This window comes from Ammospiza caudacuta, chromosome 5, assembly GCF_027887145.1.
Source record: "Ammospiza caudacuta isolate bAmmCau1 chromosome 5, bAmmCau1.pri, whole genome shotgun sequence".
Lineage (NCBI taxonomy): Eukaryota > Metazoa > Chordata > Aves > Passeriformes > Passerellidae > Ammospiza > Ammospiza caudacuta.
The window spans coordinates 69,617,990-69,635,764 of record NC_080597.1 but is presented as its reverse complement, the minus strand read 5'-3'; the positions used below and the strand labels follow the sequence as shown (position 1 = coordinate 69,635,764).

General features: G+C 38.7%; 1 protein-coding gene across 1 annotated transcript in view; it reads left to right on the top strand.

Moving 5' to 3' along the window:
- The window catches only part of SEMA3D (semaphorin 3D), a 148,311-nt gene that overhangs the window by 76,586 nt on the left and 53,950 nt on the right, over positions 1-17,775 (top strand). The window contains exons 4-7 of the mRNA XM_058805919.1: positions 7,503-7,565; positions 9,200-9,319; positions 13,696-13,789; positions 17,013-17,141. Coding sequence (XP_058661902.1) covers positions 7,503-7,565; positions 9,200-9,319; positions 13,696-13,789; positions 17,013-17,141 — 406 coding nt within the window. The remainder of the gene's footprint in view (positions 1-7,502; positions 7,566-9,199; positions 9,320-13,695; positions 13,790-17,012; positions 17,142-17,775) is intronic.

Sequence of the window (17,775 nt, the reverse complement as noted above, 5' to 3'; positions counted from 1 at the left end):
TGTCATTTTTGTGTTTTACCCCTGTGTTTAGCTGTAAAGAATGGCCAGTATCCTGCTCTCTGAAAACATTTGGTTATGTTGATCATTGACTTTTTCAAAGGTAGGATTTGTTTTTAGTCTGAAGTGATAAACATGTCAGGAGCAATGCCATTTACCCTAAAAATCCTGGTGTTTGGTTTTCTTTTAGGAGAAACAGACAGTAGTCAGAAGTCTGCTGTGGTCACACTGTGGAAAATTAAGTGTAGAAGCACTGAAACATTTTAAGATTTCGTACCGTGTAAATGAAATCAGCATCTGGTCTATTTTCTTTAAGCTTTCACATGTGCTCATAACATACACATGAAAATGCACTTTTCAGAAAATCGCTGAGGATGGAAGTATTGGCTGCTACTTAAGTTGTGTTGGAGATCACATTTTAAGAGGAGAACTAGGGCATGTGGAGATGTTGCTTTGTCATAGACAGATGCAATATTAAAGCCCATTTGGTTCTAATATGAGGTTTCACTCTTAACAGCCACCTGCCAAAATAAAGTTGCCAAAATCTTGTGAATGTGTCTTCCAAATATACAACTTTTATTTTCCTCTGACTTCCAGTGCATTTTACTCAGTTTGACAGCACCATGAAAATAAAGAATGCTGTGCACTGACACTGGCATTCCTGCTGTGTTGTAAATCACTTTGAAACAAGCCTCATGTTCTCTCTTTCCCCCTTCCTGCTGCATCAGATTATATCTATCAGAGATCAAATTTTCTCTTACTATGAAATAATTGGAGATGGAAATTCTGGTCAGTTTATTTCCTGGATGTGTGTTGCAGGTATGGGAAATAGTACCACAGGTGAAGATCTGTGGCAGATGTAAAAAATATTAAGGATACATTCTTGGCTTTTGAGTATCTCTTTAAATATTTCTGGGAGTTAGCTAAACCTTGATGAAAATACTATAAAGAAAACTGGATGAAAAACCTTTAAGGAGAGCCTGGCTAGTTTTCAAATACAGGGAGAAGTTCAGATGAGGAACTTAGATGTTTCAGCTTCTCTTGTTTGCTGATCACTTTAAAATATTGAATTCCAGAGTACAGCAGTTACAGTGGGAGTCAGTACCAAGACCTGCTTGGGGCAACCTTCCTGTTAGGATTTGTGTGTGGGAACAATCTGTCCAGTTCCCCAGGCTGTGGACTTCCATGCTGCCCACATTAATGCAGCAGATGTGAGATATTTAGAGCACAACTGGTGTACGAATATGGTGTGCTAAAATCCGATAATTTTCTCATTAATTAGTTCAGTTGGTTAGAGCATGGTGCTAATAATGTCAAGGTCACAGGGTCAGTCCCTGTACAGGCCATTCATTTAAGAGCTGAACCCAATGATGCCTGTAGGTCCCTTCCAACTCAGAATATTCTGTGATTCTGTCATAATTGTAACACTCTGTTTTCCACAAAATAATACAGAGAATGCATTAAATTCTTTCCAGTGTTTGCTGGGAAATTCAGTAAATTTTTAGTGCTTGGAGTAATTTTCAGTGAAGTGACCTGGGGTCAGTATACAGCAGTGACAAATGTCCTAGTTCTCAGGATGCAATCCATGAACACCCACTCTTATTGCATTGGGGCATGACATTTGTGATATTGTCTTGTGCAGCAGGGTGACATTCTTACTGGATCACTCTCGTATGTTTTCTCAGTGCTCCTTGATCTTTTTGTTTTTCTTTGCTTATGATTTTTGAGCTATGAATTACAAAGTTCTTCAGAAAATCAAGAAAATAAATTTAAAAAAAGAAAGTCACATTATTGTCATTTTACTGGTGGGAAAATTGAGACCTGACTGTCACATATAGTAAGGCAATAACAAAACTAGGATTAGACTGTCTCCTGGTTTACTTCAGTCTGTTTGGCTCATGTTGCCTTCTTTACTGTACTCATTTTATGGTCCCATTGAGCTAAGTCATGAATCCTTTTTTTTCGCACAGAGGGGTAGTTTTTCATGGAGAAGAGTTTCTCAGGGGGAGTGTATTGCATATGCCAACGTGACAAAGGGTTTACAACTCAATCTGGCTTTGTTCTTCGGAAACTGCAGTTGGGACTGTCATATGGAGAATTTATCCATACCAATGAGCCCTAGCTTCTGAGTTATAGTGTACATGCTTCACAAAGCCTTAATAAGACATTTTGATGCCCAGAAAGCTGCAATTTTATTGCATACCTTCCTTGAAACATCAGTATGGTGAATATCTAGTACATAGAATGAAACAACGGAAGAAAGCTGGCCTGCTTTTGCTGCATCAAGCAGCTGTTTAAAATCTGTATTTTCATCTAAATGCTTTTATCACTTTTAATTCCTTTAAAATAGGAAGGGAGCAATCTCTCTCTTCCCAAGCCCCAGATTTGGTGTGTGTTTTGAGACATGCCAATCAGCTGATGTCCCTCACTCCTGGTGGGGACACGCCCTGCTGGAGCTCCATGCCCCACTAGCAGAGCCCTTTGGGGTGTGTGATACCCGGGGCTGCACTGATAGAGAAGCGCCTCAGCACGTGCTCACCATCAGGCACAGGAGAGGCTCCAGTGAGAGCCCCGGGGCTGCTGGAAGCCAAGAGCCTCAACGGGACACTCAAGTGCTGGCTGCTGGCATGAGCGTGGCTGTCCTGGGGACCTGCAACTGGAGGGAGTCACGTTGGTCAGTGGGTCTCGCTCGCTGCTATCAGCACCACCTACCTCATGGAGCAGCTATTCCTTTCATAACCCAGCTGCTCTAAGTGGCCCTTTGGGATACTTCATGCAACTTCTTTAGGAATGTTGTTGCCGTGGAATGGATCCTTGTTACTCCAGTGTTTCAGATTTAATTTTTGTTAAAATCCACAATCTGATATACATTTATTTATGAGCAGTTTATACCTGTTTTCCTCTGGCTGTTTATAATTCTGGTCTTAAGAGCCCTTTGATTCTTTCTGTGTAATTTAACTCCATGTGTATTAATAGTGCCTCTCAACTTTCTTTCAGAAAAGTTGTGGCAGAGTTCTGGGTTTTTACCAAGGCTATTGAAGAGTACATGAAAGAGGATGAGCTCTGTTCCTTGAGGGACTTCATGAGTAACTTTATACCTCAAGTTCTTTACTTATCAGATCTTTTTTTTTTTTCTTGTACTAGTGCCTTGTACTAGTTTTTTGCAGCTGAGCTAATCAGTTTCCATGAGACAATTTAGTAAATAAATACTTAAGTGGAGCCATGGGGAAGAGCAGCTCTAGCACCTTAAACTCAGCACTCAGTACTTCAGCTGAGTTACTAAAGTGCAATATTATAGTGAACCAATTCCTGTTTACCAAGTTATATTGTCTTCTCTACCACACTCCATTTTCGTTGGAAACTTGTGTTATTTCTTCCCTAGCTAAAAACTTGTTCTGAAACCTTACAAGCACATGAAGTAAGACCAATGGGTTTTTTAATTGTTTAGGTAGCTTGTGATCTTCTTTTGTATTGTGACATCATATAGCATTTTCCACTCATTTTATGAAGTCCTGAACCATGCCAGATTTAGAAGATTAATTAGAAGTGATTCTTGAAAAAGCTGAAATTTCACACAATGGTTTTTTTTGTAATCAGACTTTACTGTTTTATTTTTCAGAATCCCTTCTCCTAAGGATTTATAGTCTGAAATGTTAGCTTAGGAACAAAATCTGATAGAGAAAGATAGATACTGAAAAATGAGTAAAATACCAATATTATAAATTCATGACAGATAGGATAGCAGCTGAAATTAAGCTCTTTTGGAATGAGAATGGTGGATCCATATATTTTTTATACATACATATATATATATATATATATATATATATATATATTTATCATCCACATACATACATACATACATACATACATACATATATATATATATATCTATATCTATCTATATATATATATAAAAAATACACATTTCAAAAAAATTTTTGCTTTCCTTTTCATTCCTTTTTTATTCTAAAAATGTGTATTCAGTGGACAGGAAAATGTTACTTTTAGAAACCTGCTGCTCCTGATTTGGAAAAGACCTTTGTGGTTTTAAATGTTTTGTTTTAATCAGAAATCAATTTCCAGGTACCCTTTAAAGTGATACCTTATCTGTCCTATGCTTATGTGCTGCTTAATTTTGTACTCCTGGGAGGTATTCTTTCTCTCTGATAGAAGAGAGCTTATTAAATTTCATTTATTAGGAGAATTTAATTTCTTTCCTGTTGCTAAATTTAAGAAAATATTTGAAGAATGATTTAAAAGTAATGGTAAGATTGTTTTTTGTTTTAATTGGGCAATAGAAGATACAAGCTGGAAATCATGACAGTAGCCAACCTTTGGAATTTTGATACGGTTATTTTAAAAGGAAAATAAACTGAAGATTAAGAAAAGGATCCTATTTAAGTATATAGTTCACATATTCCAAGTGGTTGCATTCTTGTCTTCAATTCAGTAACTCCACTAAGTTATTCTAAGATTTCTCCATACATTTCAAATACAGATGCAACTATAAAATATATTAAATATATAATTTGTACTGCTGGTAACACAAAAGGATTATAACATAAGTCAAGATTGTTGTCACCTTTAATATATAGTGCCTGGTTATCTGGTTTTCGTTCCCATTCCTTGAAGTTTTTGCTTATTGAGGAATTTGGAAAAAAAAAAAGAATTTGTTAATAAGCTGTTAGTTTTGTGAATAAAGCATGTAAATAGGGGGAAAAAAAAGCTAATTTAAAAGCTTCAAACCATTTAAAAGCTCAGTTATTTTAAATCTAACAGAAACTACAGGAGCATGTGTTCTTACTTTTTCGGGAAATTGTAAAACTAAGTAGCTCATCAGAATAAAATATAATAGTAAAACTTAATTTCACCCCCTACAGAAAAGTCAATGCAGATGTGTAACATTATTTGTGTCAGTGTTTGAGGGACCCAGACCTGTGGTACTGTTACACAGCATGTCCTGTAATAAAAAATGAGGCTTATGCTTTCTTGCTCAGCACATCGACTCATTATTTATTATGTCATTTTCATGATCTATTACAATTTAGAACTGACAGTTTCTGGGAACCTCTCATTTCTCATATATAAAGCAAATAAATATCACTTTTACTACCCCATATATAATTGCAAATTGATTTTCAAGTTGGATCACTTAGCTTCACTTTTCATTGTCTAATGTGGTCTTATATAATGCTAAATACTGAGGTTGTTGAGTAACTAGAGAGTAAAACAATTGATTTTTTAATATAATTATCTGTGGTCAATTACCGTAGAAGTGGGAGTGTGTGTATTTCAGCCTTGTAGGACAAGCACTAATTCCCATGAAGGAATTTGTAGAAGAATTGGGGTAAGTCAAGTCCATTAACTCTTCTGATGCCTTGAAGCAGATGTCTCTGTTTTCAACTCCTCCAGTTCTTCTGTGTATTTGACAAGGAGAGCTGGGCATGTTCAAAAGTCTACAAAGGGATGTCTTGTCTGCCTAATTGGATAATTAAACCTTGGCCAAACATCTCCCAAGCCCCTTGGCCTCCAGGCTTCCCTGTAAATGATTCAGGGATCTTGGGCAGAATTGGGCATAAAGTTTATGTACAAGAGAGCTGACAGCTCAGACAAATCTCCTTGGCCAGATGTGTTTGGAGATCCATGATCTTACATTCCTCTCTCTGTTCCTTCTCATCAGCTTTTCTTCACTGGTAGCTTCTCATCAGCTTTTCTTCTTAAACTTGACCTGTGTTGCTATTGAGGCTCATCCCACTCTGCCCAGGCAGAGACCAGACTGGACCTACCTTCAGCCCTTCCTGATATTCCCAGTATTTTCTGTGCTTCGTGGCACTGTGCCCTGTGCCACCCACACACCCTGGCACAGCTGATTTCAGATTGCATTTTCATACCTGGATGCTATGACCACATCATTCTGAGAAAATGCTCTGGGAAAGCAGAGTTATGCTGTAATGCTGTTACACTGTCTTATCTCTGACTCCATGTAAATATTGTTGTAGAGGGTTAAGTTTTAAGTAACTTAAACTACTTTATCTATACTAAGAGGTTTTTATCAGAAAGGTAACTAAATTCACGTGAGAAGAAATTAATTGCCTTGCAGAAATCCAGTACATCCATTTTCACTGGGAATGAAAGAGGGAGAAGTAGAATCAAAAGTGTTTCCAGACTGAGAGAAACAGTGACTGTGGGTTCTTGGGAAGTGATAAAGGTACTTGACACAGGACACTGGCTGTTTTCTTTCCTTACCCTTGTGGGACTGAGCCTGTTTATGTCAAACCCCTTCCTACAAGGTGCCAACAGCTGGGTGAAAGGGAATATGACAGCAGTCAACTCTTCTTGTATGCCAGTGGCTTGTGCACCCTTCCTTGATGATGTTTTTATTTCTGATGCATTTTACAATAATTCTTCATTCTTATATATTTGCTATTTAAGATTTTGTATAGAGTGATTGGAGACTACTCTAAAGCATTTGTGACTAATAATGACCTGCTGACTGGTGCCTGAGACTTGAGGCAATGTATAATCAATATTTGCTTAAAAATTAGTGTGATTTGTGGTGTTTTTACTGTTAGTTATGAGAAATAACAATAGTTTCATCTTGTCATAATTAGAAGTACAAAATAACCATTTTTATCTGATTGGTTGTAGAAGAATTTGTATTTAGCTTCTATTTTAAATTTAATAGAATCAAACCCTAAATCATATCCATTCTTGACTGCTTAATTGAAGTCAATGAAACAGAACCTGAACTGTTGTTCATTGATATTTCTTCACTAACATAATTTGGATTACAGTAACTGATAGTATTTTGCCATCTGGATTCATCTACATCAAAACCTATTTTATAGAATTCTTCAGGGCAGATTAAAAAAGAAAGAGAAACTGTGTCAATATTTAATGCTACTTATCCAAGGTCCATGATTCTACTCTAAACTTCTGTTTCATTTTCTCAGTAAACTCAGTTAATTTTGATGGGTGACATTTTTAAACCATGCACTGTTGATTTCTGTCAAATGTACTTTTTGTTCTACAATTTCCCTGTAACTATCCTTAGTTTTTTGAACTTAATTATTTTCATCTGAAAATTGGCAAAAAGAGCTAAGTATTATTTATAACAGTTATGCCAAGTCCACTGGTCTAAATTCTTCACAAATGTAATTTGCCTGGCTTTGCAATCAGCTTAGTTTCCAGATGATTTGGCTCATCATAACTTTTAGGGAAACATAATGGTGACAAGATGCCCTGGCCAGATCAACTGAATGCTTTTTAAAAGTACATGTAGCCAATGAAGAAATAAATATAGATGAGGGGGTTGATTTAAAACCTCTTAACTTTTTGCAATGGAATCTTGTATTTGAAGTCATGTTCATTTCAACTTACAGGCAAGGTCTTTCAACATGCATAAATCTGTTTTAACTGTTTATTCGTGTAATAATTATTCTGTCAGTCATAGGACAGGTTATAATCTTCATAATCTTTGTTTTATTTTTACTGTGTTACAGATTTACTGGCCTGCAGCAAAAGAGAAGGTAGAATTATGCAAATTAGCTGGGAAAGATGCCCAGGTAAGTATGATATATATTTTTTATTACTGCTGTGGTTTATGAATATCTGTGTGTTTGTTACTAAATGCACAAAATGCATTAGTAAGCTCTTGTTACACTTCTTCTGAATTAATGGTGTTTTTTCTTAATTAAAAAAATTACATTTCTGTTGTTTTTCAAATATTAATACTTTAAAAAATTTCAATATTGCAGGCAGCAATCATGCTAGATTTTTCTTTGATGTAATAAATGCAGCTGAGAGATGAATGGACTTACCTCAGAAATGTATACCAGGCAATACTCCCATAAAATCCTCTTTTTTCACATTAAAATGCCTCTTTTCATTTTGGGAGTGTCCTGAGTGTAACTTCACTATAATTCTTTAAAGAAACAGACAAGTAGAGCAGTGTATGAATCAACTTAACTTGCAGACAGCTTCAGTTGGGGTTAAAAGAAAATCTCAGACTCAATAGCTTTTCCCTGGAACCACAAATTTTCTTTAGGAAGTATATTTAAGGTACATACGTGTACACAATACAACTTTTATATGTTTTGCTTAGCACAGATTACATCATGTGTCTAGAGCCTAGCCCCATAAATGTAAACATTTCCTGGCTGTAAAATAAAATTTCCTCATTTTGTCTCCAAAAAATCTCCTAATTTCTGTCCAGCACATTGATTATCGAGGTAGATTCCAGCTCAAAACACTCTCAGCTTGAAGAATTTCAATTTCTTATTCCAACTTGTTGCTAGCATTATATTTACAGCAGTCAATACCTAAACAACACCTTTGCTGAGCACTGGGAATATTCTTATACTGGTATAAGAATATTCTTATACTAGTGTATATGGAGGATTTGTGCTGTTCTATTTCTATCCTAAGAGAAGAAGGAAAGGGTTCTGGGAGGGAAATATTTGTTTTGGACTTTTACTTAGGTGTAGGATGATGTCTAGAAAGTATGAACTGATCTTGTGTTTCTCTGGAGTACCTCTGGAGTACTTGTTTTGTGTTTCTGTATTAATTTCATTTTGGGGAAAGATAGAGCAAGCCTTTTCCTCCAGCCCATGTACCATCCTTGGAGCATGTAGCATCTGCCTGTGCTTCCCAGCAAGGAGCAAGCCCAGATAGAGCCAGGACAGCCCACTGGACTCAGAAATGACCAAGTAAAACTCACCAGTAAGATGTGCTTGGTGCAGAGACAAAGCATATCCTTGGAAGTGTGCTGAAGCCTTTCAGCCAACCACAGTTACTTTAATCATGCAATCTTTGGTGTTAAAACACCCTGAGCTGGGAAGCAAAGGCAGGAGGACTGGTAGCCACACAAACCCAGTGGCTCTGCGACCTCTGCCCAGTTGTTGGCAGGTGTTGTTTGCTGCAGCACAGGCTGAACAGATGCCCTCCAAACCATGCTGTGAGCACACAGCTTCTTGTGGCTGTAAGCCTTACAGTAGAATTAGGTTTGCAAGTCGGATTGATGAACTGCCTCGTAGATAGCCACTGTCAAATTGTAGTTGTTGCAGCTTTGAACTGCTTCATAAACAGTCTCTGCTACAGTAGTTTTAAACATAACAGTGCTATGGCTGAAACTTAGTAGAATGTATAATGTGGAAAAGAAGAATACAAAAAGTAACCTTTATCTTTCTTTTCCCAACAGACAGAATGTGCCAATTTTATCCGCGTTCTTCAGCCGTACAACCGGACCCATGTTTATGTCTGTGGCACAGGAGCGTTTCACCCTCTCTGTGGATACATTGAACTTGGAACTCACAAAGAGGTAATTTAACTTTCTCACTAGTGTGACATGTCAAGGAATAGCCCTCATCTTGTTTAGCATTCATCATAGATTGGAAAATACTATGTGAGTGTGTAAAAAATGACCTGACAGCAGCTTGCATAAATAACAGGATAAATGGTGGATTCTGCAGGTCAGACAGGAACTCTCGTTCTCACATTCGGTATGTGCATATCACTTCTGAACAAAGCACTTTCCTCAGGCTTAATACACAAAGTTCCTTGGAATGACACTTCCATGTGATTAACTAAGTGAAGAGAACATCTAACCCAGATGTCTTCCTTTCTAGTAAGTCATTTCTGCACATACTTTCCTTACGCACATACATTCAGAGTTCAAGATGAAACTTGTAGTTCTGTCTTTTAATGTACATATTCCCTTGGTCCACAGAGGGATTCCTGTGCCCTGTGCGTGAGAGTAATGAGCACTTTGAAAAGGGTCTCTGAGCCTGAATGCAGGGACAGCGTCTCAGGACTTTGCAATGTGTTGCAGTCTGGTCACTGAGGAGGTGTTGGTTGTCATCCATCACTTGTGGCATATTCCTGAGCTGGAGTTTAGCAGCTGATTGGTCTTCATTGGCTGGTGACAAAGAAATCTCTATCCTAAGTGGTAAATGTTTGCGGCCTAACCCCCAAAACATAAGAATTCTGGTGTTGTGTCAAGCAGCCACTTAGTACACAAGTCTCTTTTTAACTCCTATATGCATCACACCTTGGCTATATTTATCCCACTGGCGCTGTTCTCAGACAGTGTTGAGATGTGACCTGTCTGGCTGATTGCCTGTGGTGCAGGCTTCCTATGCTGCTTTAGAAATAGCTTTCTCTTTTCTTCAAGGCTGGGTAAAATTCTGGAGTATAAGAAATGACATCTAAAGTTACTAAATGGATTAACCTGAAACAGAATAAGAATCACATAACAGTTTGGGTAGAAAGGGCTCTAAAAGACCACCCAATTCCAACACCCCTGCCACGGGCAGGGACACTTTCCACTAGAGTAGGTTGCTGAAAGCCCAATCCAGCCTGTCCTTGAACAATTCTGGGGATGGAGCATCCACATCTGGGATGGAGCTTCTTTGGGTAACCTGTGCTGGTGCCTCACCACCCTCACAGAGAATATTTTCTTTCCAATATCTAATGTAAACCTACCCTCTTTCATTTAAAGTTGTTCTACCTTGTTCTATCACTGATACGTGGAATCAAGGGAAGATCCTCATGGAAGAAAAAAGGAATTAATGCTTGCCCAGACTGAGATCTCTCATTGTGTACCCCACAATCTGTGGGTTGGATGACCAACCCAGAGGAGCTGCTTATGCAAAAGAAAACTGAAACTCAGAGAAAACTACACAGCAGTGTTCTTTGCCTAATAAACCATTCATGCTCCTGGTATTGTCTGGTATATGGTGTATAATTCGGCTTACAATGAAATAATTCTGTAGACTTCTTTGCTTTGCTACCTTAAATATTCTGGTTGAAGCAACTGAAATTTTAGATCCCTTGTATCATGCTGATTTCTTAGCTGAATGATCAAATACACAGCTGAATAGACCAGAACAGCTCTCAGCAAGAGTATAAATAAGGCTCTGATTTACCTCTGGGTCATTAGCAAGATTCTTTATTCACTCTATCATTGCCCTACTTCATTTCATCTACTTCATTTGTGAAGGTTGTTTTCACCAGACCTTATGAAGTTATGGATTTGGTCTGACTGTTCAGTCCAGCCAGTCTAGACAAGGGGTCTGTCTCAGCTAGACATGACCAATTACCTTGTGAGAGGAAATGGAAGAAGAATCCTGGTATTGTATTTCCTAATCCCCTCCCTGTCCCCCAGTCCTGCCTCTCCCACATTCCTCCTGGTTGCTCAGCTGCAGGGGTAGGTTGGACAGTGTTCAGCACTTCTCCTGCCTCCTCTGGCAGAGCAGCTCTTCTACAGCCTCCTACTCACTTAGCAGCCTTGAATGGCATCAAGCATATTTTCCCTTTCCTTCTTGGAGGCCCAAACACTCTTCAGCCACCATCCTTCCACCACCTCTCCAGATAAATGTGACAAGGCAGGAGGGTGCTGGGGATAGGCACAGTGATACGAATTTGACAGGCAGTTGAAAATGTCTCCTTGTAGGAACTGAAGCCAGGAAATCCGTTCTCTCAGATTTTTTTTTCTTCTTTCCGTCCCTCACCATTTTAAAATTAAAAAAAAATAAATTAAATCTCTGGGTTTTAATAACAGATAATGAGTGTCTGGTAATTAGCAGCCTCTCCAGGAAGATGTGGGATGCTCGGGAGAGCCAGGCCCTGAGACAGCCTCATGGAGGCTGGGAAGCCAGGCAGTGCTCTGCTGACCTTTGAAAGCTGCTGGTGGATCTGCACAGTGCTCTCCTGGCCAGTGCCAGTGCTGTGAAAACAGAGAGGAAAACACTGTGGATCAGGTGACTCAAAACCACAGCAGCCACTGCTTTTGAAGCAGTACAAATCCCCAACGGGATCACACAATTAAAGGGGATTAAAGTCCTCGTCTTGTTATTGCTCGAGTCGCTGCCAAAACTTCTCTTGGCTGGTGGAGAAGAGGCTTGGCCTGGTTGATGCTGTTAGCCACAGCTCTCCAAGGGATGCTCTTTTCTTTGAAAGCTTTGCCTGAAGTGAAAGCAGGAGGTAAATTCTGTGTGAATGCCTGGTAGTGTCCATTAGTTTGTCTGGGGGAAGTCTGAAATATTTGATGTTGATCTGTAACTCCCTTGGTCCCCTGAGTACTGCTGGGCTTGCAGACAGCCTCTTCCCATGTGATAAGGCAAGGGTTCTCTGAGCTGCTCAGGCTTCCACATCCTAGAACAAAGAACAATGGGACACCAGCATTGTCAGGAAAAAAAATGCCTAATTTTTAGTTTAGTTTTATCCTTGCTGTGCTCGCTTCAGCAGCCTGAGAATTTGGTTTGCCTGATTTTCCACAGGTTTGGTAAGGTAACAAGTATTTTGATGATCAAATTCCGCTCCCTATGAGCTAGGATTGCTGGAGGAAATTGAATTTATGTTCCCAGATTGGAATTGATTTTTCTTTTCTCTTAAGGAGCTTAATTATTCAATATCCTGTGCTTTTGTCTTCTGAGCCTAGAGAGTTTAGGAGGCACCTCAATAACATAGAAAGGTTTGGTCATTTATAATCTGATGTGCATTAAGGATGAATTGAATTAATGTGTTGTGAAGTCTTATTCTATGTGGCCATCTTTGGACATACTTGCTTGTCATTTGTACTCTTCTGGCCTCTTGCAAGGTAGAGATATGGAATAATTAAAGTAATTAAAATCACTTAATCCATTTTTAATTGTTGAAGTCATGGAGATGTTTTGATTCCTTTTTAAACTAGCTTCTTAATTTTTTGTTTCTATAATACATTGATTAGATTTCTGAGCACTTCTGGGATTTTAAATATCACTGTAGATAGGAAAACATGTTAAAGGAAAACATGTTAAAGGAAAACATGTTAAAAGCACTTCTGTAGGAAGTGCTCTCCTCTTATAAAGCTCCCCTCTCATAAAGTCAGCACAATTCTGAAGAGTCCCTATACCTGCAGAAAATTCACTTTACTCCTCTGAGCTATCAATTTGCCTTCAGCAGGACTCACTATGGATTTCAGGTTAACTGTACTTTCAGGAAACCATTGAAAGGGGCAAGTAAAAGAATCCCTGCTGGCAATTCAAAACTATAATAAAGCTTCAAATGGATGCCTACAGGAATAGAGTTGTTGATTGCCCACTGAAAACATTGGCAATAATTTTTAAATAACTTATTTTCTTTATATTCCTCTCTGCTCTTGTTCTGTCACCCAGGAATTAATCATACTGTATTTGGAAACTACAAGGAAGAAACTATTCTGATATCTCTTGTATCTTTAGCCTTGTTAAAAATAATAAGAGAGAGCATATGCTGCTTTCATTTTAAAAGGGTCTGAACTGTGTCTGTTGTGAACATTATTCAGCAGTCCCTGGAGAAATTTCAGAGTCAGCCAGAATCCCTTCAGGGTCTCCTGTTGCAATACAGTCTATCAGCACTTTCCCAAATAGAAGCCAGTGCCTTTTAAGTACAATCCAGCTTTTAATTGGAGTAGAAATGAACAATGCATCTCTTCTTTTCTGAAAAGAATTGAATTTTTTTTTTAAGATTTGTGTTTCACTACAGAGTGACCAGGATACAGTAAAACACTGAGTGAAAAAATCCAGATATAAAACAGACACAGACTGTAAACATCAATGCTGAGATGGCAGCTGCATGGTCTAACACACCTTCACTTTGTGCACTAGCAGAACAGGCTGTCTAAGTAAGTTTTTCCCTGTAGCCACGCCAGGATAATGAATTTGTGTTTATTCTCAGGAGATGGTGTTCCGTTTGGATACCCAGAACCTGGAGTCTGGCAGGTTGAAGTGCCCCTTCGATCCCCAGCAGCCATTTGCTTCAGTGATGGCAGGTAAGGAGCCACCAGAGCCAGGTGCTGCCCTCGGACCTGCGATGGCTCTGGGTGAGCCCAGGGGCTCAGCAGATGCCACTGCTGGAGCTCCTCTGGCACTGGTCATGTTCCCATTGTGCTCTCAGAGCTGGGGCAGCCTTCAGGCTGAGACACCGGAGAGCTGGAAGGCAGCAGTGCAAATAGAGGCATTAGAATGGCAGTGAAGCCTCTGTCAGCTGGGTGGGAAGGCAGTTTCACCCTCACCCAGTCATTGCTCCTTTAAGAGGACAACAAAAAAACCCACATGGACAGAGAGTGTTTGAAGCCCTTGTGGGCCTCTTTCTGCAATTATCAATATGTTCTGCCCTTTGAAGTCTGCTGACATGCACTATTTCCATAAATACGTTTCTGAGGTTTCTATTTACTCGAGCAGCCACTTCTGAAGCCGGGAGCCGGGGAGCAGATAGTGCACTCTGCCTGCTGCGTGCATCGCAGCACTGTGTGGTCTGACATTTGGAATGTCAGCTTGACCTCTGCGTTTCAAATCACTATAAGAGCTACTTTTGTCATGGTTTGGTTCATAGCTTTGGACAATTTTCATTTAACTTGTCCGTCGAGCATATGAATACAAGATAAGAGTGAAGCACCATGACGTTTTCATTTGCAGCCAAAGAGCAGTGGTGACAGTGCTTTGAAGTATCGGTCACTCTGTGTTATAAAAAGAATATGACTAATGTTCAGTCTTTATTCTCAGATAATAAGATAGATGATTTGTGATTCTGACCCTACAGATGGGGCAGGACTTCCTTTATTAAAAACAATAGATTAAAGCCTGTGCTTATTCTTCTCAGAGACCCCTAGTCCTCTTTAATGACCGTGAAGTCTATTTTTAAAATGGGGTTCCAGAAACTTTAACTTTTTTTTAAACTTTTTTTTTAATGCAAGCAGTAGAACTCTGTGATTTATTACAGCATTGCCTAATTTCAGTAGCATGTCATGCTCTGACTGTTCTATTAAATCTTGTGAAATGAAGAGGCTGCTGTCTTTTAGCTAGCTAAGACATGAACTTTGCTGCATAACAATTTTTGAGCTAGATAAAATTAATGATCAGGGTATTCTAGTACTCTTTTTTGACTGTTACCGGTGTCAAGTGCTTCACAATAATGCACAAGAAGCATTGTAAGGAGTTACAGGCCTGACCAGAGAATGTGTTTTGGTCTGTCTTTGGATGCTTACCTTATTCCCAAGTGAACTAGGAGAGCAGTATAGCTCATGGGTAAGATGCTGCTCTTGAGCTCAGGTGAGATCATTTCCCATCTCTGCCATTAATGAGCAGAGTAACCTTGGCATGTGACTTCTCTCCATCTACTTTTATTAATCTGCCAAATGGCAGTAAAGATTACTTACTTCAGAGAACACTTTTTATTCAGTTACACATTTACGAGCTGTCATATCTAACTATATTTTCACTCATATATGTAAGTTAATGCAACTGAGTAATTTTCATTCTTCGTAGAAATAGGTAGTCTAGTACTAGATGGCATATCACTTCAAGTAGACTTATAGATAAATTTGAAAAAGTAGTTTTTTGACTGAAAAATCACCTGTTCATCATCCATCCTCACAAATTACCACTCACCAAAACTGTTCAGGTTGCTACAGAAACTTGGAATGAGAGATACCAAATGCTGAGAGAAGTGCTGAAAATGACTTGTCAGCAGAGCCTGAGCAAGGAGGGAGAATTTCTGTTGGCCCTTCAGATGTATTGATCACAGAGTGCCTGTCACTTAGCAAACACCAATTACCCTGCCCATCCCTCATTATGACAAATACCTTTCAGAATGCACGATTGTTTCTTTACAAAGGGAACATGCTGTCTGAAAGATGTGCTTTCCACAACTGTCATGGAAATAATACAGAAGTAACAATAATAATGAGGTAAAAAGAAAGATGATAGATCTTTTTTGGACAAATAAAGTGCTTGTGGATCATGGGTTGTGGGTTGGTTTGTTGATTTTTTTTCCCTCCCTTGATCTTATTTTTTTAAGTGCATTTACATCTTTCTCAAATGAAAGCACAAACATCAGAGTTGAATGGTATTTATTCTGCATTCACACTCAACAAAGGCTTCTCTCTGAAAGACCTTGTGAAATGTTTCAACCCAGGAGTATCAGAAAACCTGGATGAAGAACTTATGGAAGGGGATTTTTATGTATCATATAGCTTTTTGTAAAATTATAATTTATGAACATGAACTTTTTTGTTTTTATGAATAAGAGATTTATTTCTGCAGGTCATCAAACAAAACAAAAAACCCTCTCCCACAAATAAAGCTTGTTATTTTACAGAAGAAAGAGTATTTAAAAATGCACTATGTGGTAAAAAAGCAAAAAAAAGGTTTACAGTGATACTGTTTCTTTGCTTCTTTTTGAAAAGTACTGAGATATGAAGGGAAACAGAAAATACTGTGCATTCCTTAGTATTTTCATTGCCCACAAAAGGGGCAGAAGACCAAATAGTGACTGCAGTTGCAGCAAGCTCAGGGCACTGTGTTACAGATGTAGTGTCCTTGTGAGGCAAATTCTGGCTGCCTTATTTATGCAAAATGTGTCCTTTATTTCAGGGAGAGCACTCTGTGTTAAAATGATGATTTGTGTCTGTAGCCATATTCCTGCCATTATCACAAATTCCCTGGATTGTGCCTGAATTAGTCTTTGTGAATTAAGTGTTGGATGGAGATCCTTGCTCCAGGAATGGGCCAGGCTGCAGCATTCCAGTGGGGAAGCATCCATCCCATTTTTCTGTCTCAGGAGCAGCAAAGCCACTGGGGCCATGGCAGTCCTGGGGCACAGGAGTAGCTGGGATGGACAGGTGGCCATGCCCTCACCCTGGCTCCCAGGTGCATGGGACAGGGTGTTCTGATTAAATAGACCTTTATACCCTTAAGAGCCCAATTCCCATTAAAGCCTGGGAAATTTACTTTCCTGAGTGCCTAAAAGATCTGAAAATTAGGCGTTGACTGCATTATTTCTCAGACATATAGTTACAAATATCACTCTCATTTAAAAGTATATAAATTCACAGAACTGAAAAACCCATTAAAATATGACCCAATAATATTTTAAAGCATTAAATTAGTTTATAGACCAATTAAACACAGGTGTTGTTCACCCAACAAAATGTAAATAGTCTTTTTTTTTTTTATGCCACAGCTGTAGGAACCCTATTTCTTTTTCATTTGCAGATGAGTATCTTTATGCTGGAACAGCTTCTGATTTCCTTGGCAAAGACACTGCTCTGACACGTTCTCTGGGCCCTTCTCACGACCACCATTACATCAGAACTGACATTTCTGAACATTACTGGCTTACTGGTAAGATCCCAAACATATGCTGTTGTCATTTGCATTGTGCCTGCCTCTGAAGTTAATAGCTCCTTCCTTATATAAATATATGTCCAGTAACTATAAATATAGATATTGTACCATGGAGGCTTTGGATTACATAGGCTTTTTTAAAAAAGCTTAGTGGAACAGAAATGCACTTGAGAAGAGTCACAGAGGTGAAAATGCTAATTAAGGGAAGAGTGGGAGCATAAGACTTAATCATAGTTTCCGTCTTTGATGTGTATATCTGTGTATAATCCTACCACTGAAGTAATATCATGACTGAAATGCTTCTATATCCAGTCTTGTCAGAATCATGTTTTAAACTGTATTTTCCAGTCACTTGTTAGAAGCTGTTCTGTATAGCATGTTGAAACAACAGACTAGAAATCCCACATTTTTTGCTAGGAGGTTTTTTTCTTTTTTTTTTTTCCCTTTTTTAGGGGGAAAAATACCCTTTGTTGCTGTGAGGATCATTTTAAAACCACTAAGGGCACACTAAAATAGCTTCCCAAGCAAAACACTGCTTTTTCTTGCCTGTTAAAAAACATTGGGAGCTAGTAAACCCTCTGAAAAACTGGCTGCATTTGCACCCAGCCAGTCTCAAACCACACACAGAGTA